At 45.5% G+C, this 25,104-nt stretch overlaps 1 protein-coding gene across 6 annotated transcripts in view; it reads left to right on the top strand.

Annotated features, from left to right (window-relative positions):
- KCTD6 (potassium channel tetramerization domain containing 6) overlaps nucleotides 1-23,657 on the top strand; it is a 31,301-nt gene extending 7,644 nt beyond the window's left edge. For all 6 annotated transcript variants that reach the window (XM_026682852.2, XM_026682848.2, XM_087953709.1 and 3 more), the window contains 2 exons: nucleotides 20,332-20,439; nucleotides 22,162-23,657. In XM_026682852.2, coding sequence (XP_026538637.1) covers nucleotides 20,413-20,439; nucleotides 22,162-22,848 — 714 coding nt within the window. In that variant the 5' untranslated portion in view covers nucleotides 20,332-20,412 and the 3' untranslated portion in view covers nucleotides 22,849-23,657. The remainder of the gene's footprint in view (nucleotides 1-20,331; nucleotides 20,440-22,161) is intronic.
- Nucleotides 23,658-25,104: the final 1,447 nt, after the last annotated feature.

The raw sequence follows: 25,104 nt of genomic DNA, 5'->3' as shown, positions 1-25,104 counted from the left end.
TAAATAAATAAATAAATAAATAAAATGGGAAGAACTATGCGCCTTGTGCATAGTTTGCAAATAGTTTGCAAACCCATATTCCCTTTCAGGGATCTCTGGCTGAAAGAAACTTGGATAAAAAATATGGAAAACATCTTGCCTAAGATAAATCAGTGGTCTGAATTTACATTGTGTAATAAACCGTGGCTTTATGGTGTTGCCTGATCCAGAAATCATCTTACAAATATGATGGCTGTGTTCACAGAATACTTGAAACCAAAAAAACCACATTATGTCTTAGCAATGTGAAAATGCAGACCTAGCAATTCTTGCTTATTTCCCTCAAGGTCATTTCATTGATCCTTTACAGGTAATGAAAGACACATTCTTACTGTTTAGCCCTATACTTGGAGGCACAAATTCATTCTTAACCTAAATCACATATCCATTTAATTTATTTATTGAAGTAAAGGAGAGAAGAACAACTCTCATTCTTAGAAGCCAATAAAAATGTTTTGTGTAGAATTGTCCAAAATGTATATAGTTATATATTCTTGAGTTTTTAAAAATATTTTTTAAAATAATTTTTAGGGGATGCCAATAAGGACCTAAATACTTGGTATTCAGTATAAAGTTTTGATACTATTGGCAATGCTAAACTATATCATTGTTAAAAAAAAAAAACCATCACAGAGTCATGTTTTCCAAAACCTGCTCAATCATGTTGGCTTATAAGGTATAGATCACGACAAATTAATAAATGAAATAAATAAATATATGGAAAATAAATATATGAAATAAATAAATATATGCTATGTTTTTGTCCTAATCTGGCTAAAGCTAGTTAAGTGATGTTTCGAGATTGATGATTTTAATTGAAATGCACTCGTTTGCCTGGTGTTTTTTTGGGGGGGAGGGGATAAAAAAAGTGATGGGAAGATTGGAAACAGAAGAAAAGATTAATCTGGAACTCTCATAAAACTACTGGCTCAAGCAAAATGATTGCCAGATTATTTGAAGAGATTCTGTTCCAATAAAATTAGGTAGTTGAGACTAAAGGAGTCCTACAATCCTTATAAATTGGGTCTACAGAGTTCAGTGCTTCAATTCCTAAACAATTAGTTATAAAATTGGAGCCTTTTAAGGCCCCCAACCTTTCTGGTTTGATGGACAGATGGGGAGAGGGGGGTTAGTTCTGTATGAGTGGCAGGCGTGCGTACGAGCAACTCACACAAATGGGCCTTTGTGCGTGAGTGGCCACTGCTTGCACAGGTGGAACTGCACACATATACTTGCCATCCCTTGTGAGGCCCAGTAGTAGGCTGTGGCTCAAGGGTTGTAGACACCTGTTTTAAGATGATAAAATTTAGCTAACCCGGTGTCACATTGTTGAATATTATTATTGCATTTTAGAAATTCTTTTGATTTTCCATCTTCTTGTGATCAAGAATTAGGGAAGAAAAGCTTTTTATTGATTGGAAAGATGGGGAGAGATCACCTATCTTCATTGGGGTTTTTTAAACCTTTTTGGTCACCTGTCCTCTAGAAACGTTTAGTATTTGTTAGACTAGCTAATAGAGAATGTCTTCCCTGGCTTAATTTGTAAACACTATTCCTCTGAGTAATAAAATGTTAGGTATTATGCCTGTTCCAAGACAGTTTGCCTTCAGGTATCTCATGAAAATAGCAAGGAGTCTTTCTTACCCAAGTCAACTTTCAATAAACAAGAAAGGAAAGATATATATATGTATATTTTGCTTTCAGGCTTCCCTACATTGCTGCCTCTAGCTGGCTATAAAATACTTCAAAACCATCATAGATATAAACATAAAAATCCACAAATCAGCTTCAATACATACCAATGTCGTCCTAACTTCAATAAAGGGATAAAAAAATATATGGATCCTAACTTGGCAAATATATCATTTTCCTCTTGTTATTACACATAATAATAATAATCAGAACCATTGTTACTTTTATGGAATCAGACTTGGCCAGATGTGGGAAACATAGCTAATGTCAAATAAATATGCATTTTTGTATTCTCAGGCACCTAGTACAAACAATTTGCTTTGTGGTATGTTGTTCATATTATCTTGACCTATATGTACTATTCTTGCACTTCTATTCTGGGGACTGATTCCACATTTTTTCACGTATTCATATTAAGACGGTTATAGTTTATGTAGAAATATAAGCCTTTCAGTAATTCTTTATTGAAAGCTTCAGGGGGAAAAAATCAGGGTGCAACAATGCCCTTCCAATATGCAGCTTTATTATTTCCAGATTAAAATGGTTGATCAGAATCCTCAGCCCTGCTGTGTTTTCTTGTACAAGATATACTTGGTGCTTTTTTTTTTTTTTTTTTGCTTTATGCTGCATTTTAAAATTAGTTTTCTGCATAGTTCTGGAAATCTACTTTGATCAATAAGGCTGGATGTGTGTGTTTTGTGTGGGGTTGAGCAAATGAGTCCATGTGTAAAGGGGTTGTGAAGCACTTGCCTGAACCAGTTGCTTTAATAAATTATGCATTCTGATGCTGCACAACAGTATTGTGATCAAAAGCTATCTCCTCTGCCACAGCGGAGACAAGAAGATGTAAATCTTTTTTACTTCCCTCAAAGTTGTTGTTTATTCATCAATTTAAGGCCTTTGGGGATATTAAAGTTAATGGAAATTGGTCAGTGAATTTGAATTTATTGGCCAGACTGCTCTGTAGACAAGGAGTGTACATAGGATGTCAATGGACTTACAAGGCCATCCCATCCCATACAATGAAACATCAGTGAAATTATATAATAGTTTCTAGTAGGATTTTTTTTAAAAAAATATTGTTGCTTGTGGTAACCTTTCTCATGAATATGTAGTAGGTTACTCAGTTTTGAAAGAGAATGAAGGCTATCTGCCACAGCGGAGACAAGAAGATGTAAATCTTTTTTACTTCCCTCAAAGTTGTAGACACTAGCAGCTTCTACCAAAGGCCCCATTTGTTTTCCCTTATGTATTTATATAACAGTGGATTTTCACATTGTCCATTCATTTGTTCTTTCTTTCAAGACATAGCCTATTCTTTAGAAAGCATTTTTAAAACATAGACTTAGTTGATCTTTTCCTGTATATGTCATTGATCAAGTGAACTAACCAAGTAGTCAAATATGTTTGCACCTGAATTTGATTTACTGCCTTGAGAAAAATTAGGCTTTTACATGTTCAGGCCTCATGAACTTCTTTTCATATTAAAGGAAATTGAGAACTGAGATTAACCTCTGCAGTTGGCAGTGGTTTGTCCAGCCTAGTCAACAAATTTGTTTGAAAATATATATACTGAGTCTTGTCTCTGAAAAGCACTTGGTGGTTTATAGCAAAGCATAACTTAAAAGGATCCTTCCAAATTATAGCATCGTATGAAACAAAACCAGCAATCAAAATATTTGGAATATTAAAAAGATCTGGGTTAAAATGGTAAGGTATAATTATGTTTAATTCCTTCTTGTATAAATAATGTTAGCTTTGGAAGATTATTGAGACTGAGTTTCCTTCAGATTCAAGCAAGAATGCTCCTTTATATATACATCATATCACTCTTTCTAAGAGGGTAAAATAGATGAAGGGACCTAACTAGAATTTTAATTCCTAATACTTACAAATAAATTGATTGAAATTAACAGTTGGGGTACAGTGAGAGGGAAGAGTATAATTTGCAAATAAGTAGTTTCTTAAATGCTTTATTTTATTTTTATGGGCTTTTAAAATTAATATTTTTTCAAAAAATGGAATTAATTGCATTTCATAATTTTATTATATGATTTATGTCTATTGCTTTTGATATTGTATTTTGTATAGTTTAATCACATTGGAATATTAGAAAATGTAATTTATTAATAATTTCAACACATTTCTAAATCCATTGTTTATTTACCTGGTCCTTCACTTTCTGGAGTTTTTTTCCTTCTGTTTATATACATATATTTTCCTCAAAATCTTCAGTAAATAATTTATGTATTGCTAAAACTCTCATTGTATTTATCTGTTTGTACTCTCTAGTTAACCAAATTGTGTATTATACTGCAGCATTTTTTGACTCAAGGTATTTAAAATCCACTACTGTAAAGAAGTAAAAAAAATCCAGGATCCATTATACCCCTATGGAATTGAAACTTCAGTGATATTCATACCAGTTGTTGCAGAACCCTTGCATTCATATTCCCTGCTGGTTTCCCGCAAGCAAAATCAATGGGGAAGCCAGTAGGAAGTCATAAATGGACCACACAGTCATTCTCCTCCATGCTGCATCGAGAGCCCAGGATGGGTTGACTCCTTCCTATGAAGTCATAGCTGAGTTTGTGCTAAGATATAAAAGCCAGCCCCCGGGAGAGACCCCAGCTTTTGACTCGGCTCCTTTCAGTTAGTAGCTGTGTCTCTGAAAGCGTTCTGTTAGATAGCAATCACCAGCGATCTTCAGTACTTTTTTCCTCTCTTCAAGCAGCTCCCAGGAGAACAGAGCTCTCTCTCTCTCTCCTGCAACATTGGGAGCAGCTTTACAGAGCTCTGTGCAGGCAAGCTGGGCAGCGTCTGCAGACCTCCCCCACGCCTGCAGTTTGGAGCGATCGTAAACATAATCGGCAAACTGATAAGAGCTCAAGCCAGCTGATCATGTAGCTGGTTGCTGTGTTTTTCCCTTGTTGACTTCGCTCGGGGCTCTATATAGCCTAAGGAGCGATTCTTCAATCTTGGAGCCTGTTTTCCTGTAGTCAGTGGCCATCTTGGATTCAGGCCTTCCACCACGAGGTGAGCGGCCATTTTGTAAGCCCGGGGGCCATTTATACCCTAAGGGGCTTAATAGAAAAATTTCTAAACAGCTTCTTTCCAACGCAAGAGCCTTTATTTTACAAATGGAGCAAGATAAGGCTCTGGCAGAGCTTTCCCCCCAGTGGAACAGTCTCTTAAGCCCAGTAGGATTAAAAGACGTAGGCAACGCACCCAATCAGTCCAGAGGGAGGTGGCTGCTAAAATCAAAGCTAAGGCTCTAGCCCCTAAGAAGGCAACTCAGGCTGAATTGAGGGCAGAGAAGCGCAGATATGCAGCTCTAGAGAGGCAGTTCAACAGAACTATTCAACAGAAGGGAGTGCAACTACAGCATGTTTCAGGTGATACTCGTGGGCCCCAACCAAGCCCTCCCGGGGAGGAGAAGTTATCTATGAGCCTTTCCATCCTCCATCCTGGTCTCCTGAGGCTCTTGCTGTACAGTCAGATCCTCAGGATTTAAGCAGATCTGGGCCTTATTTCCAACAGGCTTCTGTGCCCTATGCTCCTCCCCCTCCCTCCAGGCCTTGAACCTCTCCTCAATCTAGGCCTGAAGCCACCTTCACTCCCACAGCAGCGGGACTTCGGCCTTCTGCCTCTACTTTTGAGCATAGACCAAGGGATATCCAAGATGTAGTCTCATCAGCCATTAGGCAGGGATTGGCTGAAGGCTTCAAGCAAATTCTTCAACCTCTGGAAAGGGTTCAGGCCCTTCTCCCTTCTCAATCTATAAGTTCCTTGCCTCATCATCCTGATTTACACAGGCCTCAGGACCTCAGGGTCCATTCTTCTCTACCAGAATGGGAGGAGGTTGATGAGGAAGGAAGGCCTTCACCATCTGAACACAGTTACTCCTCTCATTCAGAGTGTGAAGAAGATGAGATTTTTGACCAAAATCTTTCAGAGGAAGAGGGTTCTCGCCCAGAGCAGACATCCTCTGCATTGGTCTTCAAACCTACTCTCTTCAGACCATTACTGAGCAAGGCCTTGGTCACTGCCAAGCTGTCGCCAGAGGAAGTGGCTCCCGAGCCACAAGGAAATCCTTCTAGCCAAGGGGGTTCGCTCTTCTCCAAGCCTGTAGTGCATGCAGAGGTTTTGCCTTCTCCCATTTTGTTCCTGGACATGGTCAAGGAACAGTGCGCTTCTCCTTCGGCAGGTCCTCGCCCATCTTCTCTAGATAAGCGTTTCTACAATGTCAGCGCAGCTCTGGACAATGCCCTGGCAGTGCCTTCTGTTGACATTCCGGTTCTGGCCTCGTTCTCATCTTCTGGCACTCCCATGGAGCCAGAAGATATCCTGAAACTGGATGATAAACGTTCCGAACAGACCCTCAAGCGCAATCACCAGGCTGCTGCGGGCTGTTCGGGCTTCAACAGCAGCATCCTTCTTCACCAGGGCATCCATATGGTGGCTGCGCCAACTCCAGAATAGATTGCCTGCTTATGACCTTCGGTCTCACCAAGACCTTAATAAGATCATTGCAGCGGCGGAATTCACTGCGGATGCCACTTTCAATTCCGCCAAATTTGCATCCAAGGCCATGGCATCTTCTGTAGCAGCAAGAAGACTTTTATGGCTCCAAAATTGGCAGGCGGAGTCACGCCAAAAATGGAAGCTGGCTTCAGTTCCTTTCGCAGTCGATAAGCTTTTTGGCGATGCTCTGGAACCTTATCTCATCTAAACCAGAAATAAACGTAAAATTCTCTCTTCCTCTGGGAAGAAAGCCGAATATCGCCCTGCTCCTTATCGCCCTCCTGCCTTCCGAGCGGAGACCTCATCTCGCTTCCCCTGCTCTCACAGGCCATACTCCCAACGCCAAGACCAACGGGCGGAAGCATTTGGCAGGCAACAACCTACTGGTAAACGGCCCTTTCGGGGGAGAGGGGGTCGTTCCTTCCATTGCTCTAAGTAATCCCTCGTTCTCCCCACCCATCGGAGGTCGCCTAGCCTTCTTTGCCTCCAAATGGGAGGAGTCAACGACGGACGCCTGGGTGCTCAGCACTATTAGGTCAGGGTTACAATTGGACTTCCTAACCCCACCCCCCCAAAAATTTTTTGATCTGTCCTGTGTCTCGGGACATTTCCAGGCAAGCCCTCATGAATCAGGCCATTCAGCACCTTCTTGAAATCAGGGCTATTCAACCTGTTCCCGCGTCTCAACGGGGACGTGGGCTTTACTCTCGCCTTTTCATCGTTCCCAAAGCCTCGGGGGTGGCGAGCCATCCTTGATCTAAAATTTCTCAACCAATTTGTAAAATACAGGCGATTTAAAATGCAGACTCTGCATTCTATTTTAGAGAGCGTTCGGTTGGGCGACCTCCTCTCTTCCACTGATCTCACTGAGGCTTACCTCCACATCCCAATTTGGCCTCATCATCGCCAGTTTCTCTGTTTCTGTTATCAGAATACCCATTACCAGTATCGAGCACTTCCCTTCAGCCTCTCATCAGCTCCAAGGGTCTTCACAAAGGTTCTGGCAGCATTGGTGGCATCTCTCACAAAGGTTCTGGCAGCATTGGTGGCATCTCTGCATTCTATTCCAGTGAGGATCCAATGCTACTTGGACGACATTTTGATTCTTTCCTCTTCCATCCTTGCGGCCCATCGGGGTCTGAAAATTACCCTGCCAGGTTTTCCTGTTCCCAGCTCGTGGAAAGTGCCTTGCAGAGATCATCAGCCAGATCCAGCAACATCAAATTGTCCCCCTGTCGCTGCTGTCCAAACTTCTGGGAAAGATGGTTTCCTGTATTGGCATTGTCCCGTGGGCTCGGCTCCACTCCCGAGCCCTCCAATGGTTCCTGCTTCCCTACCAACGAGCAGGAACCAGCCACTCATCCATCAAGGTCCCACTCCTGCCACAAATCCGGAGATCTCTCAATTGGTGGCATTCCCCATCTATCTGGAGGGGACTCCTGTTCAGGAACCCAGACAGGCTAGTGATAACCACCGATGCCAGCCTCCTGGGTTGGGGTTCCCATATGCAGGGCCAGATAGCCCAGGGCGTTTGGTCCAGATCGGAACAGACCCTCCCCATAAATTGGCTAGAGCTCAGAGCCATTTTTCTGGCTCTCAACCATTTTAGGCAACCAGTGACCGGCTCTCACGTTCTAGTCCTTATGGACAACATGGCCGCAAAGGCTCATGTCAACCGGCAAGGGGGGACGAGGTCCAAAGCCCTCATGAGAGAGGCTCAACGGCTGGGGTTATGGGCAGAGAAACACCTGTTATCGATCTCGGCGGACTACACCTCCGGGGTCGACAACTCCCAGGCCGACTGCCTCAGCAGGAGCCTAGTCGACCAGGCAGAATGGTCCATTCCTCCGTCTCTATTCAGGGATCTTTCCCTCAGATTCGGAACACCGGAGGTGGATCTTTTCTCCACTCCTCAAAACGCCCAAGTCACCAGATTCTTCACCAGGTTTCCTTGCCAGGGAGCGGAGGGGACCAATGCTCTTCAGTGCAGATGTCCCAAGGGTTTCCTCTACGCCTTTCCCCGCTTCCCATCATTCCGGCAGTAATTCGGAAGATGTTGGAGGAACGTGCGGAGCTCCTCCTCCTGGCACCCTATTGGCCAAGGAGGCCCTGGTTTGCAGACCTGGTCAATCTGTCGGTGGCTTCTCCTTGGAGGATCCCTGCCCATCTAATCTCCCTTCACCAGGGGGCCCTGCTCCACCCAGACCCCAGTGGTTCAAGGTGACCGTGTGGCACTTGAGCGGCAGCGGCTAGAGGAGGCTGATCTTCCAGAAAGGGTCATCCTCACTATCCTGGCTTCTTGCAAACCTTCTACAAGGCGTGTCTATGATGCCACCTGGAAGGCTTTTTCCCAATGGTGCTTCAGGGAGGGTCTTTCTCCTGCTTCAGCCCAGTTGGCAGAAGTTCTTAGCTTCTTTCAGCATGGGCTGGAGAAAGGTTTGGCCCCCAACACCTTACAGAGGCAGGTTGCGACCCTCTCCTCGGTCCTTTCATGGAGTTCGCTTCCTTCCTTATCCCATCACACTTCAGTCAGGAGGTTTTTGAAAGGGGCTTCCAACCTGCACCCTCCGGTGGTTCACAGGTATCCTTCCTGGGACTTTCATTTGATCCTTAATCCCTTTACAAAGCCCCCCTTTGAACCCCTTAGAACAGTGTCTCTCCGTTTCCTGACTCTGAAGGTAGTGTTCCTTGTTGCCATCACTTCTGCCAGGAGGGTTTCCGAGCTTGCTGCTCTTTCCATCAGACAGGACCTTTGTTCCTTTCACGATGATAGGGTTGTTCTTCGTCTGGACCCCTCATTTATTCCGAAGGTTAACACCTGGTTTCACAGGTCCCAGGACAATGTTTTGCCTGACTTCTGTCCTCTCCCGCACCATGACTTAGAGCGGCAGTGGCACACGCTAGACGTAAGAAGGGCTCTTAGAATATACATTAAGCACACTTCCTCCTTCAGGAAGTCGGAAGCCATGTTTGTTTCCTTTTTCCCTTCTCACTTGGGGCACAAGGCCTCTTCTACTATTAGCAGGTGGGTCAGGTCTTGCATTGAGCAGGCCTACAAATCTGCGGCCCTTCCGGTTCCCCGAGGTCTGATGGCACACTCTACCAGAAGTGCGGCCACTTCTGCTGCCTGGGCGACCCAAGCATCCTTGGAGGAGATTTGTCGTGCGGCCACGTGGACATCCCCGGCTCCTTTCATCAGATACTACCGTCTGGATGCTTTTGTCTCGGCGACTGCGGCCTTCGGCAGACAGGTGCTTCGACGAGTGGTTCCACAGTCGGTGTGATGAGCCAGACGAGGACCTGCCTGTGGTTATGCAAGCTTTGGTATGTCCCATCCTGGGCTGTCGATGCAGCATGGAGGAGAATGGGCGTTGGTAGAAGTTACCGTGAACGCCCTTTCTATCTATGCTGCGAGAGAGCCCAGCCCCTCCCTTGATCCATCCGGAGAGGGTAAGACATATTTCTGTATTTATTTTGGGCTTTCAGAGACACCTTTCAGTCTGTCAAGTATCTTCGCCAAAGCTGGGGTCTCTCCCGGGGGCTGGCTTTTATAGCTTAGTACAGACTCAGCTATGACATCATAGGAAGGAGTCAAGCCATCCTGGGCTCTCTCGCAGCATAGATAGAAAGGGCGTTCACGGTAACTTCTACCAACGCCCATTCTGTTTGGTCTGCCCATGGGAATCCTTTTATCTCTTTAGGTTAGTAAATATTGACTTATGATTGAAGTTTGTTTGCCACTACAGTACATTTGTTTGTTTTATTTTTGTTCATGGGCATTGGGCAAAAAAAATATTATTCTGGTCACATCATACTACTAACTTTCTCTCAGAGGATGATCCAATGAATCACAGGGTTGTCTAGACTACATTAAAAAGATAAACAGATTACCAAGCTTAAGTGAGCCACCAAAAAGGCCATGCCTTAGGAGATGTTTGGTCACAGAAAATGTCATAGCAGAGGATCTCGATAGACAAATCGGTAGCTGTAGAAGATGAACATGGGAGAAGATAGCCTTTTTAATATTCTGACCCTAAACAGTTCAGTGGATCTTAGCACTTAGAAATAGGAAGTCAGTTTTTTAAAACAAGGGAGCCATCATGTTCCATGCACCCAATCTTGTTTAGCAATTGGGCTGCTGCACTGGATAACTATAGTTTCTAAAGTGAATATATTTCAGTAAGGCACATGTGAGGAAACTGAGAAGTATCACCTTGGTAAGATCTGCATCCTTCAGAGGTAGGAATAATTGGTAATGGACTTAAATAAGTTAAAACATATTTTCTTCTGGTGATACAGCTTGTAATTTTGGATCTTAAATAGGCAGTTACAAAGATGATGCAAATGTATCATACTGTGAGTGGACAATATCTAGAAATAGGTCACCATTTTCAGATCTGGTTTTGTGGCTCTCTATTCTCTTCTCTTTTCTTTTATCCTCACACTTTTTCTGTGAAGGCACATTTAGCTACATTTTTCCATATAAGAAAACTAGTATTTGGGATATAATGAGATTTTTTTTAAAAGAAAAAGGATGAGAGTGACACTGCTGTTTCTAACTAAGCATTAAGCTTTCATTGATCTTTTGCTACATATTGCAGAGGAGTCTTCATGTTGTGCTGTGGGCGTGGGTCACTATTCAGAGTGATTTATAATAATTCCCCATTGTAAGAGGCAAAGAATGATATATGTGAACTGCTGTTTTTGCTTAGGCAGTGTAATGAAAGGCAGCCCATTACATTGTACTAGAAGCCATGGTTTTCCATAATAATGGCCGATACACAGCTTGCTGTTTATTGCAGAGCAAAAATTATTACCAGGAATTGAGCTCTACTTGAGATGGACTTTCCCTTTATTCTTGCCCATACAATATCTGACTTAAACTTGAGTGAAAAATAAAAGTTGTAGTTATTTTTCATATCAAATTATTCTGGTCATCTCTAATATGTTAAGCAGGTATGACAGGGTTGGTACTATCATTCTTATTCCTAGAATATTTATTGGGATAGGAGTTTTGAAACATCTGAATTGTTTCAGAAACCGTATCTGTATTTGTTTCTAGAACAATAACTGTATTAACCTTTTCCACTAAAAACAACTAAAAATATTTTAGACTAAAAGATATTATTATTATTGCAAAACCTTTTTGTGGACTTTGGACTGAAATCCATAAAAATGAACTTGATAATAAATGGTTTAGTAATTTGGGTGCTGTGTTTTTTAACTGGATTAGAACATTGTTAAAATACATGCTGAAATAATTTGTTTTATTATTAAAAATCAAGCAGAAAACTTGCACATGGTTTATGTTGAAATCTTTCTGTTTTTCCATTTCTCTTCCTTTTATGTGATTATTCTTCTATTTCAGTTGGTTCTAAAGCAAAACACTTTACTACAGAATACTGCTACCCTACAAAAAGATCTTGACTATGTATCTGAATGGTCAAACAAATGGCAACTTCAAATCTCAACAAATAAATGCTCTGTTCTTACATATTGGCAAAAAAATCAGAAAATAAAATACAAGCTGAATAGTCAAGATCTTGTTGATGACCCAAGCTCTGTAAAGGACCTTGGAATACTCACCTCTAATGATCTAAGTGCTAGAGCCCACTGCAACTACATAGCCAAAAAGGCATTAAGAGTTGTTAACCTAATCCTACGTAGCTTTTTCTCTGGTAATATCACACTACTAACCAGAGCATACAAAACATTTGCTAGACCAATACTCGAATACAGTTCATCAGTCTGGAACCCACACTACGTATCTGATATTAGCACAATTGAGAAAGTCCAGAAATATTTCACAAGAAGAGTTCTCCACTCCTCTACTCGTTGTAGAATACCTTATGCCACCAGACTTGAAATTCTAGAACTTGAAAACCTTGAATTACGCCGTCTTCGGTCTGACTTAAGCATGGTATATAAAATCATACATTGCAATGTCCTACCTGTCAATGAATAATTCAGCTTCAACCATAACAACACAAGAGCACACAATAGATACAAACTCAAAGTAAACCGCACCAAACTTGATTGCAGGAAATACGACTTCAGCAATAGAATGGTCAATGTCTGGAATACTCTACCCGACTCTGTAGTTTCTTCCCCAAACCCCAAAAACTTTAACCTTAGACTGTCTACTATTGACCTCACCCCTTTCCTAAGAGGTCTGTAGGGGGCGTGCATAAGCGCACCAACGTGCCTACCGTCCCCTGTCCTATTGTTTCTCTTATTCTTTTATTTTTCTTATATGTACCCATTTCATGTATTCACAACTATGTATACATTTATACTTATTATCTTGTAAACAATTGGCAAATCAAATAAATAAAATAAATAAATAGAATAATCTCAAGTGATGAACTTAGGGCAATAATGTGAAGTGGTATTTAAACAGACATAACATAATTTAATAAGTGAATTAATTCCTTGACTATACTACTTTGCCATAAAAATATTATTTGCAAATAGTCATATACTATTAATGAAAAGGTAAAGATTTCCCCTGTCCAGTCATGTCCAAGATTAGGAGGCGGTGGTAATCTCCATTTCTTAGTCTAGGGTAGGGGTCTGCAACCTGTGGCTCTAGAGCCACATGCGGCTCTTTCGGCCCTCTGCTGCGGCTCCCTGTCAGTTGATCCCACCACTGGCTGGCCCTGCCCCTCCCCTCCCCGTCACTCTTCACCTGGCCTGAGAAGGTAAGGGTGATGGCGGGGGATGGAGACTCGCTCCATATTCCAGAGCAGGAGGTGACTGGATGGAAGTGAGTGACATTGAATTGGCCACACCCACCCAGTCACACTGGTTGTTAAATTATTGGCCCCCGGTGTTTTCTTTTCTGTGAGAAACAGGTCCAAATGGCTCTTTGAGTGTTTAAGGTTGCAGACCCCTGGTCTAGAGAACTAATGTTGTCCAAAGACCCTTTCCATGGTAATGTGGCTAGCATGATGATATACTGAGGTCCACAGAACATGGTTGCCTTCTCACTGAAGTGGTAGTTATTTATCTACATGCATTTGCATGCTTTCGAATTGCTAGGTGGGCAGGAGCTGATGCAAGGACCGGAGCTAGGCTGTCAGCTTTCTAGCTGACAGGCTCAGTGTTGTGGCCCATTGACTGCCAGCAGAGCTAGCAGCAGAGTTAGATGAGAAGGTTGAGGGAGAGCCTGGGCCAGCTTCAAAGCCTTTGGAAGGTTTTAATAAGGAAACAGTATCAGAGCCAGAGCCGGGCCTTCCATCGTCCGCTAGATGGAGAGGCTGTCTTAGGGGCCTGAGCTGAGTCAGGGGGAGGAATAGATTGGGCGTTGGTTCTTACCTGACACGCCATTTCTCTGGGAGCCGTGAGGATCATCCAGTGTGTGGGAGGTGCTTCAGTCTGCGTCGTTGTAGGCTGAGCTTAATTACTGAGGATTGCTCCGCTCTTCATCACGTGGCTGCCTTGCAATCCCCAGTTTACGCGAAGTCGAGAGTGAATAGAAAATCCTGCTCTCCTCTTACTATGCTAAAGGGTTCATTGGCCGAAACAAGACCCCACCAGATGGAAAACTAATAAGGGTGGGGCTGGATGATCCTCACGGCTCCCAGAGAAATGGCGTGTCAGGTAAGAACCAACGCCCATTCTCCTGGAAGCCGTTCGGATCATCCAGTGTGTGGGACATACCAAAGCTTGGCTGTCCTACGGGGGGGACTCCGTCTGGTTCTGTGACCCCTGTGGTTCCTCGAGTACTCGCTGGAGGACTCTTCTACCAAACGAAGCCTCCACCGAGGTAAATATGTCGATCTTATAATGTCTAATGAAGGGAGATGGGAAGGCCCAAGTGGCCGTCCGACCAATACCAGCAATTGGAGCCTGAGTGGCCCCAGCTGCAGAGGTAGCAGCACTTCTGGAGGAGTGTGCCGTTATTCTGCTGGGAACCGGCAGGGCCTGGGACAAGTACGCCTTGGAAATAGTAGCGCTAATCCAGCGGCCGATGGTTGACGGGGACACTTTGTGGCCTAATGATTTGGGCTGAAAGGAGAGGAAAGGTATTCGGATCTCCTGAAGGGTTGGGTACGTTTAATGTAAATGCGGAGGGCCCGTCTAACGTCCAGGGTGTGCCAGAGCTTCTCCCTTTCCCACGGGGGATTGGGGCAGAAGTTCGGAAGTGTAAGTTCCTGTGCCCTGTGGAAGGTTGAGTTGAGTAGGGCCCGGCCGGAGAACTACCCGGTCGGCATGGAAGATGCAAAGGTCCTACCTCACCAACAAGGCTGCTATCTCTGATATTCGGCGAGCCGAGGTAATGGCCACCAGGAACACGACTATGTACGTTAGGAACTGGAGAGTGGATACCCTGAGAGGCTCAAGGGGTGTTTAATAAGGGCCACCAGGACCTTATTGAGGTCCCCGGTAGGGTATCTGTGAACCGTTGGGGGACAAAGTTGGTGGTTCCCCTGAGGAATGCCCTGATGCGAGGGTGGAGGGAAGGGACCCCAGATTGTCAAAACAATGACGGTTGAAAGGGCTGCGACCTGATGCCTCAGGGAGTTCGGAGAAAGACCTTTCCTCAGACCCTCTTGGAGGAATGTCAACACTTGAACGATGGAGGGTGAAAGCGGGTTGACCTGGAACCCCTGGCACCCTTGCAGAAACTATTCCAAGAGGCATTGTATATCCGGGTTGGAGGGCGCCTGGCGGCTAGAATAGTATCAATAACCTGGTCAGAAACTGCCCCTTTCTTAAACGCTCCCGCTCAACCTCCAAACTGCTAACAGGAGCCACTGAGGATCCGGGTGCTGGAGGGGACCCTGAGAAAGGGATATCCTGATCGGAGGGATTTTCCAGGGAGGGGCCACCGATAGGTTGCGGAGGTCCGCAAGCCATGGGCGCCTGGGCCAGTAGGGTGCCACCAGAATCAGTTCTGCTTTCTCGGAGATGAGCTTCTGGATGACTCTGGGGACCAGGGCTAAAGGGATGCATATAGAAGCCCTGATGGCCAGGGGCAACGGAGGGCATTGTAGTTCTCGGCCCCGTGGGAGGGGTACCTCGAGAAAGCCTGGGGAGTCGAGTGTTGAGGGGGAATGCGAAGGGGTCCACTAACGGGAGACCGACCAGCTTGGTCGCTTCCCTGAACAGTGACGGGTGGAGGCGCCACTTGGGCTGGTCCACCGTGGTCCTGCTCAACCAGTCTGCTTGGGTGTTTAAGTCCCCTGAGATGTGCTCGGCTTTGAGAGTGAGGGGATTGCGCTCCGCCCAATGGCAGAGGCGCTCGGCCTCTCTCATCAAACGGATGGACTGGTGCCCCCTTGTCGGTTGGCATGGGCCTTGGTCGTGATGTTGTCCGCGAGTATGAGGACATGCCGCCCGCGTACCTGAGGGAGGAAGTTGCGCAGGGCCAGGTGGATGGCGCGGAGTTCCAACCAGTTATACTGCATGCTCGTTCTACCTGAGACCATGTGCCCTGAGTCGAGAGCGAGTGGATGTGATCGCCCCATCCGGACAGGCTGGCGTCTGTGGTGAGGGTGAGGCGTTGGGGCTCCTTGAAGCCATGTCCCTTGTTGATGGCGGGACTGGTACCCAGAGGAGAGACGTGAGGACCCTTGAAGGCACCTTGACCGTGGCCTTTGAATTGCTTCTGCAGGACCGTTGGAACGGGAGCAGGAACCACTGTAGGGACCTGGTGTGTAACCGGGCCCAGGGAACAATGGAAATACATGAGACCATTTTACCTAGTAGCTTAGACAATTCTAAAGGTGTTACCCTTCTTGAACGTCTGACTTGTTTGACGGTTTCCTGAATGTTAAGGAATCTTTCCGAGGAAGGGAAAACCTTTCCTCGAACTGAGTTAATGACGGACCCCAAGGGGTGATCCGTGTAGGTGGTAACAGTCGGCTCTTTTGCCAGTTTGCCAGGAACCCATGGTCTTGGAGGGCAGAGAGGGTAGCTCTGACATCCTTCCCTGCTTAGAGTCTGGGGTGGGACAGGACGAGGATGTCATCCAGGTAACAATGGAGACGAACCGGGAGGTTCCTGCGGGGGCCGCCAGAGACGCGAGGACCTTAGTGAAGATCCTCGGGGCAGGGGCCAACCCAAAGGGAAGAGCCACATATTGGAAGTGGCGGTGGTTGTAGCAGAATCTGAGGAATATGGAATGGAAGGGCCGGAATGGGAGTGGGGAGACGCCTTTGAAAGGTCTATAGAGGCTAGCCAGTCCCCCTGCCTGATGCCCAGTAGAATGGACTGTAGGGTGTCCATCTTGAACCTGCGGTAGATCAGGTAACGGTTCCGGCGTTTCAGGTCTAGAATCGCCCTCCATCCCCCTGAGGGTTTGGGAATCACGAAGAGGAGGGAGTAAAACCCCTGCCCCCGCTGGGATGGTGTGCTGAATGGCTGAATCCATTGAGTTGTGTTTGGTGGGGTCCCTCGAAAGGGGGGATGCCATAAAGAAGTCGGGGGGGGGGCGCTGGAATTCAAGCGCGAGACCAAGCCTGATGGTGCCACGGACCCAGGCAACGGAAGTGGGGGAATCCCATCGGTCGGCGAAATGCCTGAGGCATCCCTCGATGGGAAGGGAGGAGCAGGGTCTATCTGGTGCGCCAGAGAGGCTTCCCTCCGGGGCCCGTGAAGGGCCGTCTGTAGCTGCCGCCCCTCCTGTTCCTGTAACCTGGATCGGCTCGATCCTGGGGCTGGAATTGCCGGAAGGAGGGGGTCTCGGATACCTGGGCTGGAAGGGGACTGGTAGAAGGGTCGGGAGGAACCTCTCCGAAAGGGCAGAGGCTTTCTTGACTCTGACCTCCGAAAAAAAAGGGGGGGGAGAAATTTTTTCTTGCTTCAGGTTTCAGATAGCAATGGCTCCAGGGCGGTGCCAAATAGTCTGTCCCCCTTAATGGGGGCAGTGGCCAGCTTAACCTTGTTTTTTTTTTTTTTTTTTATGTCCGCCTGCCAGTGCTAGAGCCAGAGTAGGCGGCGAGCTGTAACGTGAGAGGTTATTACTCGGGCGGAGAACTTAACCGTTGAGGTAATGTACAAGAGCAGGAGAGTCTATCTGAAATATCAGCCTTTACCTGGGATCGAACTCACAGCCTCCTGACTGTGAGGCAAGTGCTCTACCTCTAGGCCACCTGACAAAGGGCTGTGGTAGGTGGCGTCGGCCGAGGGTTCCACTGCGGCCGTTAACTTTACAATGTCCTGATGTGCCCTAGTGTTAGAGGGGGAAACATGCTGTTTCAGTTGGCGGAGCCACCGGATCGAGGACCTGGTGAAAAAGGAAGCGGCCATGGCCGATCTGACAGCCCAGGTGTCAGCCTGATGAGCCCTACTCAACGGCAGTTCGGACCTCTTGTCCTCGGGTTTTAGAGCCTCCAAGGGGTCACTGGGGGAGGACGAGGATACTAAGCCAACGAAGGGTTCGTCTACCTCGGGGGTGTTAATCAAGTTGCAGGAGCTCGAATCGAGGTTAAGAACCTCTTGTCCTGGCTGGATGGGGCAGGGGGAGCTCTTATAGAGTCCAACTGGTCTGAAACTAGGTCGTGAAATATGAGTGGGGCCGGAATAACTTCCGCCTCCACCACGGGTTGCCTAAAAACGGCGTCCTCTTGTCCCTCTGCCGGAGGGGGGAGAGCGAGGAGGACTGAACAGATAGGCCAGAAATGCTCTTGGCCTTAAATAGCAGGGATTTAAAATATGTGTGCTTTGAACAAACCCACAAGGTGAGTTGATCGGGGGTGAGGCCCTCGTCCTCGGACATGTCCCCTTCCTTCGGGTCTATCTCCGATAGGGGTTCCCCTTGGTGTATGGACCCCCATTCAAGATCTTCCTCCTCCCCGAACCGAACCAGGTCCTCTATAGCCTTCTCCATTTCCCCTTCTGAGCGGGGGCTGTCCCCCATAAAGGTACCTGACCATGAGTGGGGTCCAATCTAGGCAAGGACCTGAGTGATGGCGAGACGTGTTCGGGCGCCATCGAGGGGGGACCGGACCTGGACATCTGTTAAAGGCCCTCTGCTATCCCCTGGCGGATAGTCTGTTCCATCCATGCCTGCATGTGCGCAGGAATCTCGACAGAGGCGGCCTCCTCCTGGCGCAGGCCAGCGGCCGTGGGTGTGAAAGTGGCTTCGAGCGTTCGTCTGGTTGTTGGTTCGGGCACCTGGTGTCCCTGTAAGCTGCGCCTGGAGAGGGAAGAGGAATCTGGAGGAGGGGGGGGTGTCTGGAGGTAGAAGGAAGGGGGCTGGGGGCACTGGTTGTGCCTCTCTAGATCACCTGTCAAATTCTTTCTCCAGTGCCCTATGGCGCCTTAGGGCGTCTCTCTGAGAAGCCTTAGAAGTTTCCTTAGAGGCTTCCTTAGCCTGTCTGCGCAGGTGGTAGGACTGAGATCTGGCCTTCAACGAAGGGCCTCTAGTGGAATTGTCATCTGCCATTATAGAAGAAAGGACTATAGCTCCAATTTAAGGCGGTTGGCTCGCCAAGGGTTCGGCCTACAACAAAGGCCGGGTGTCCTTTCAGCTGGCCCGCACCCCCTTTTGGAATTTAGATATGTAAGTTCTACAATATTATTATTGTTATAATTATTGATATAAATATATATACATGCTTATAAGCACTGTATATGTAATCCAATCAGTGTTGGTAATGCGTTATTGCCATGTACCAATAGATATATATGTATATCTCTATATAATATTACATTACATTATATTATTATTATTATTATTATTATTATTATTATTATTATTATTTATTATTATTATTAATTTTTCATATACAAGAAATGAACAGGGATCTGTTCAGTGCTCCCAGGAGGGAGTGACCTCAGATATAATGTTAAAAATATCCAATTGGCCAAATAAACGCCTGAGGCTGGAGTGAGGCCTCTGGCAGCTGGAGCTCCCAGGCACAAACCGGGAGGGATAGGCTGCGATTTTCTGCTCTGAGCATGCTGCGGAAAGCCAACAAGATAGCCAATTAAATTGAATCTGCAGTAGCTCTCATAGGTTGGCAGGCCTACAACAGGAGCTAGCCCCTTCGCAGCCCGACGAGGCCTATTAAAATGACGCCCGTTATACATGCGGCGGCGCCCAAAATGGCGGCTGCCACCTACTCTTTAATCCCGGGCCGCTCAGAGCGCTACATAAGCCTCTCCGGCACACCTAGGAGCCGAGCGAGGCAGCCAAGTAATTTTCGCCCCTTGCTGGGGCGATCGGCGTTTTGGTGGGGGGGGAACACCAGCTGCGCTTATCAGCGCGATCGATAAAGCCGCTATGAGAGCGGCGCGAAACAAGCGGCAGGCAAGGAGCCGAATTGAAAGGGGGGGGGAGGATTGACGCCGGAGCGCGAAAACCGCCCGCTCTCTATCCCCCCTGGGGGCGAAGAAACACGCTCCCCTGCTACAGCCACCCCAATTGCGCAGAGGCTAAGGGAGAACCAGGAATAAAAGGCAAACCTGAAATAATAATGAGTATGCTTGAATCGGCCAAGAGTGGGAGATACACAGCCTAACCTAACGAAGGCTGAGCGTAAAACTGGGGATTGCAAGGCAGCCACGTGAATCCTCAGTAATTAAGCTCAGCCTACAACGACGCAGACTGAAGCACCTCCCACACACTGGATGATCCGAACGGCTTCCAGGAGAAGGGGCCCATCCCAGATGTGCGTATGCGTACACAGGAAAGGAGAGTAAGAGTAAAGGAAAGCAATAAGCCGGTGCTCAGGGAAAAACAGACATAGATGCTAGCCAGCACCTCCCTGGTTGGGAAATAAATAGTAAGGGTTTGGGAGTGGCTGGTATGTGTTTGGAAGAGTTGATAGCTGTTCAAAACCAGATCCTTTTGACCGGATAAAAATGTGTGGTGTTTTTAAAGTGAAATCTTTTTGAGAGAAACTGCAGCTCATTATTTAAGGAAGGCAGCATAACCAACCAGTTTTCATATTTCCTGGGAGGCTGTATAAGTTTCAGGGTAGTCCGAATGCAGAAAGGATTCTATCGCATTTGATTTAATTTCTGTTTCTTTGTATCCAAGATAGAGACTGCTTGCTTTTTATTGTCTCATAGTGTGCAATGCTTTCTTTCTCTTCCCCCCTCCCCCCCTCCTCCCCCAAACAGGGTAAGAGTAAGTGGTGAATTCTACATCTTTTCAAAAACACCACGTAAACACAGATTTGTGTAGATCGTGCATTGGAACAGATGGATAATGGAGACTGGGGATATATAGTAAGTATTTCTATTGCTCAATAACACATATTTTTCAGAATACATTTTTTTTTTCATTATACAAAGTTTCCACAGATAGTTATCTTAATCCCAAAGCTACATTTAAAATACACAGGTCTTCACAGGTCTTCACAGACCTACAGCAAAAGTTAATTTGCTAATTAGGAGGATAATTCAGAGACCATGTTTATGCTAGATTTCATGCAGCCATTTTTTTCAGCAAGTCTGATGTAGTGATCCTATTTTCAATTAATCTCCGCCTGCTAGAATGCTTGTTGCGTGGTGAAACCTCATTCAGAAAAGCTTATGTTGGAGAAATTCCCAGTATCCTTGGATGTTCTAGGAAATTCAAGTGAACATCTCTAGTTTCACAGCACTGTATTCCAAAAAATTATGTGTACTTTGGATTCTGCCCCATGTTCTTTTCTGCATGATTTTCCCCTCCAGTGAATCAGTAACAAACTACTTTCCAATTGGGTTTTAAGTAATCATTGCTACCTCAACTATTTCCACCAATAAACAAGGAAATGTTGCAAATTGTTTACCTTTTCTAGAGCCTGTATGTCATATTTTAAAAAGCCTTACATGCCAGAAGCAATTTATACCTTCTCTGATGCACATTTCAGAATCACAGTTTTTCAGTGGTACAATTTTTCTAAATTATTTCAGTGAGGTGTTTTTTTGTTATTTAGAATAGAATAACAATGGAAGGAATCTTGGAGGTCGTCTTCTATTCCAACCCCCTGCTTAGGCAGGAAACCCTATACCATTTCAGACAAGTGGTTATTTGACTCTTCTGAAAACTCCATTCAAAACTGATACATTGATCCTCCCACATTGCATTCTTTTATATATATTATTCAGTTGGGTGGTTGTTGTCAATTATAAGCTATCCTGGAATCCAGCCAACAAGGCCTGTAGGGTATGGGGGTCAAACTCCCAGTGTCACTTTGCCATCATGTGACAATTTTGCAACATCTTTTTTCCCTTCACAGAGCTGGGGGGGGGGCATGGTGCACGCATGATGCATCTAGCCCGTGGGCCACCGGTTTGATACTCCTGCTATAGGGGAAGTTAAACGGTATAGGGGTACCACTTTAAATTGTGATCTATTGGATTTGCTTAGCCTTTTAAATATCTGAAAGAAGGTTAAACCTGTTTCCCATTCCAGAATGCAAAAGTGGGTTAAAATTAAAGAAAGGCAATTTCCAGGTAAACGTTTGAAAAATACTTCCTAACAATAACATTAGGTGAATCAATTATGAATCAAGTGATTTATTGAATACACATAGTCCTCAGCTTATGACTTCAATTGAGCTCCAAATTATGTTAAGTGAGAAATCTGTTAAGTGAGTTTGCTCCATTTCACAACTTCTCACCACATTTGCTAAATGAATCACTGCAGTTCTTAAATTAGTAACACGGTTGCTAAGTGAATTTGGTTTCCCCATTGACTTTGTTTGTCAGAAAGTCGCAAAAGGGGATCACATGACTCAGGGACCCTGCAGCTATCCTAAATTATGAGTCAATTGTCAAGCATCCGAAGGTAAATCACGTGACCGTGGGGATGCTGCAATGGTCATAAGTATGAAAAATGGTCATAGGTCACTTTTTTCAGTGCCATTGTAACTTTGAAGTCGAGGACTGCCTGTATTTAAAACCAGGTAACGTGTGCTCATATGAGTGTAAAAGTGTTCTGAAACTTATTTTTTCTTCCCTAAGATGACTGAGCCGATCACTCTAAATGTGGGTGGACACTTGTACACAACATCGCTTACAACTCTTACGAGATATCCTGATTCGATGTTGGGGGCCATGTTCAGGGGCGATTTCCCGACTGCCAGAGATTCTCAGGGCAATTACTTCATTGACCGAGATGGGCCTCTTTTCCGGTACGTTCTCAACTTTCTACGAACCTCAGAGCTAACTCTACCGTTGGATTTTAAGGAATTTGATCTGCTTCGGAAAGAGGCAGATTTTTACCAGATTGAGCCCTTAATACAATGTCTGAATGATCCTAAACCTTTGTATCCTGTGGATACTTTCGAAGAGGTAGTAGAGTTGTCTAGTACACGCAAACTATCAAAGTACTCCAACCCGGTGGCAGTGATCATCACACAGCTAACCATCACAACCAAGGTCCACTCCTTGCTGGAAGGCATTTCCAACTATTTCACCAAGTGGAATAAGCACATGATGGACACCAGGGACTGCCAGGTTTCTTTCACATTTGGGCCCTGCGATTACCACCAAGAAGTCTCGCTCAGAGTCCACCTGATGGAGTATATAACAAAGCAAGGCTTCACCATCCGAAACACGAGGGTCCACCACATGAGTGAACGAGCCAATGAAAACACAGTCGAGCACAACTGGACTTTCTGCAGGCTGGCGCGGAAAGTGGATGATTGATTTTCTGTTCGTTCTCTTGTTTTTAATTTTCAAGAAGATGACCCAGCATCCCCGGAACAATGTATTACGAATCAGTCTGGCTTTGTCTAAAACGGTATTGGAGGCTTTCTGTTCTTATTTTGCTATGAATATTTATTATTGGTTTTTAAAGATTGGAGAGTGGACATGTGTTGGACTCTTCTGTCTTTTGTCTCGTGATATGCATGTGGCTGCTCTAATATTATGACTTTTTAAAAACAAAGGATACACAAGAGGGCATCCTTTAAAAACATGGCAGATGATCACATTATAACGTTTTTGTTTTGTTATGGTCATTGACCACAATATAGAATGCTAAAAATCAGTCTTCAGGTTCAAACTGTGTTTAATCCATCTCCTTATGATTACAACTTCTGGGAACAAGAGTTAAAGGGTTAAATAAGAAGTTAAAGCTGGAGAAATTCCTTCTGGATTGTCCCCAGAAATGGCTATGGTGCTTTTGGAGATGAAATACTACCATCATGTAATCTAACATTGTTTTTCCTTAAATCAGTGAGTGAACAGTATTATAACAATTTAGTTACCAACAAACCTCCATTGTTTTTATTTTCCAAAATGCAGCATTTTGCAGTTATGGCAACTGTTCCTTTTTATGCATTATAAATCAAGCAACCAAATATTATATCTGCACAATTAGAAGTATTCATATTGGATTCTGAATGCAAATCCATCCTGTGGTAGAAATCCTTATTTTTTTAATGCCATGTGCAATATTATTTCCAAATGTAATGCTTTTCAACAAACGCTAATAAAACACAGTCTGGAAATTATATTTGCAAGCTGTTTGTTCCTAGGACATGTAAGAATGGCAAAGGAAAGAACATTTAAAATAGGGACAGTACTTAAAATTATTGGCAGGGCTTTTCAAAGCATTTGTAAATGGAAAGTAGGCTGGACAATGCAAATGACATTTTCTTAGAATAGGAACCAATATGCCGTACCTCCTGTTCTGCTCTCCACCCCATCTGATAATTAAATGAGAAGTTTGCATGCTATACAAAGCCCTACTCTCTGGTGTAGCGTTTGTTCCCTAGGGGGCCTTTGGCCTCATGTAAAGCATTCTTAGAAAATGAAGTGGGTTGGGATGCAGGGAGCAGAAATTGGTTGCAGAAGCAACTTCATTTTTTGCGTTCTGATAAATTGCATTTTTGCTATGCCATTTAGAGCAGTGGTCCCCAACCTTTTTGTACCAGGGACCGGTTTCAAGCAGAAACATTTTTTCAAGGACCGGGGGGGTGAGAATCGAGTTTGGTAGTTTGCTTGCAGACGTTTCATTACCTGACTAGGTAACATCTGATGTTGTTACCTAGTCGGGTAATAAAACGTCTGCCAGCAAACCACCAAGTTCAGGGAGCGCCTCGGCCCTGCCTCCCTCAGCCCCATCCCTCAGGTGTCTCCCTCCCTCCCTCAGCCTCATCCCTCAGGTGTCTGCCTCGTTCCTCTCTCAGTCACTCTATCGCTCCTCCAGCAGCCCAGGAAGAAACTGCTTCAAAGAAGCCGGCAGGGTGGCTTTTCCTGTCGCCACAGCTTCCCGACGCCGTTCACCCACCCGCCCGCCCGCCCGCTGCGTTCAATCCACAGGCAGGCAGGCAGAACGGAGCACTGTGGATTGAACCGCGAGCGGGCGGGCGGGCGGGTGGGGTGAAACGGGCGCTCGGGAAGCTGCGGCGACAAGAAAAGCCACACCCCCCGGCTTCTTTGAAGCAGTTTCTTCCTGGGCTGGTGGAGGAGCGAGAAAGCGACTGAGAGAGCTGAGCCAGAGAGCAGGACAGGCTTCGGTTGCTTCCTCCCTCCCCTTTCATTTGTGTCCTTGATCCCGATCCCAGCAGCATTCACCGAAGGCGAAGAAAGCCGCCATTTTTTTTATTTTTTTTCTTTGTGGCCCGGTAAAGAGTGCTCCATGGCCTGGTACCGGTCCGCGGCCCGGTGGTTGGGGACCCCTGATTTAGACCAATTGTTTCATGAATATATCTTTCCATGGAAATCCTTTGTTGACAATGTCCCCAAAATGATCTCAAAATTCCAGGGATCCATTCAGATACAGAAAGATTATTCTTTCCAGTCTTCTTCTTCTTTTTCTTCAGCGTTTGTCTCGCGCTCTGGCGAGGTCCGCTAATGTCCTTGAGTATTGCTTCCACGCCTCTCTGTCTGCCACGTATGTCGGGTCTGCCTTCGCGATCTCTAGATCGGCCTTGATCGTGTCCATCCAGCGTTGCT

Source organism: Notechis scutatus, chromosome 2 (genome assembly GCF_049901735.1).
Source record: "Notechis scutatus isolate UNSWTSFEM ecotype Mainland chromosome 2, rNotScu1.2, whole genome shotgun sequence".
Taxonomy (NCBI): Eukaryota; Metazoa; Chordata; class Lepidosauria; order Squamata; family Elapidae; genus Notechis; species Notechis scutatus.
This window is presented reverse-complemented; position numbering and strand designations above follow the sequence as displayed.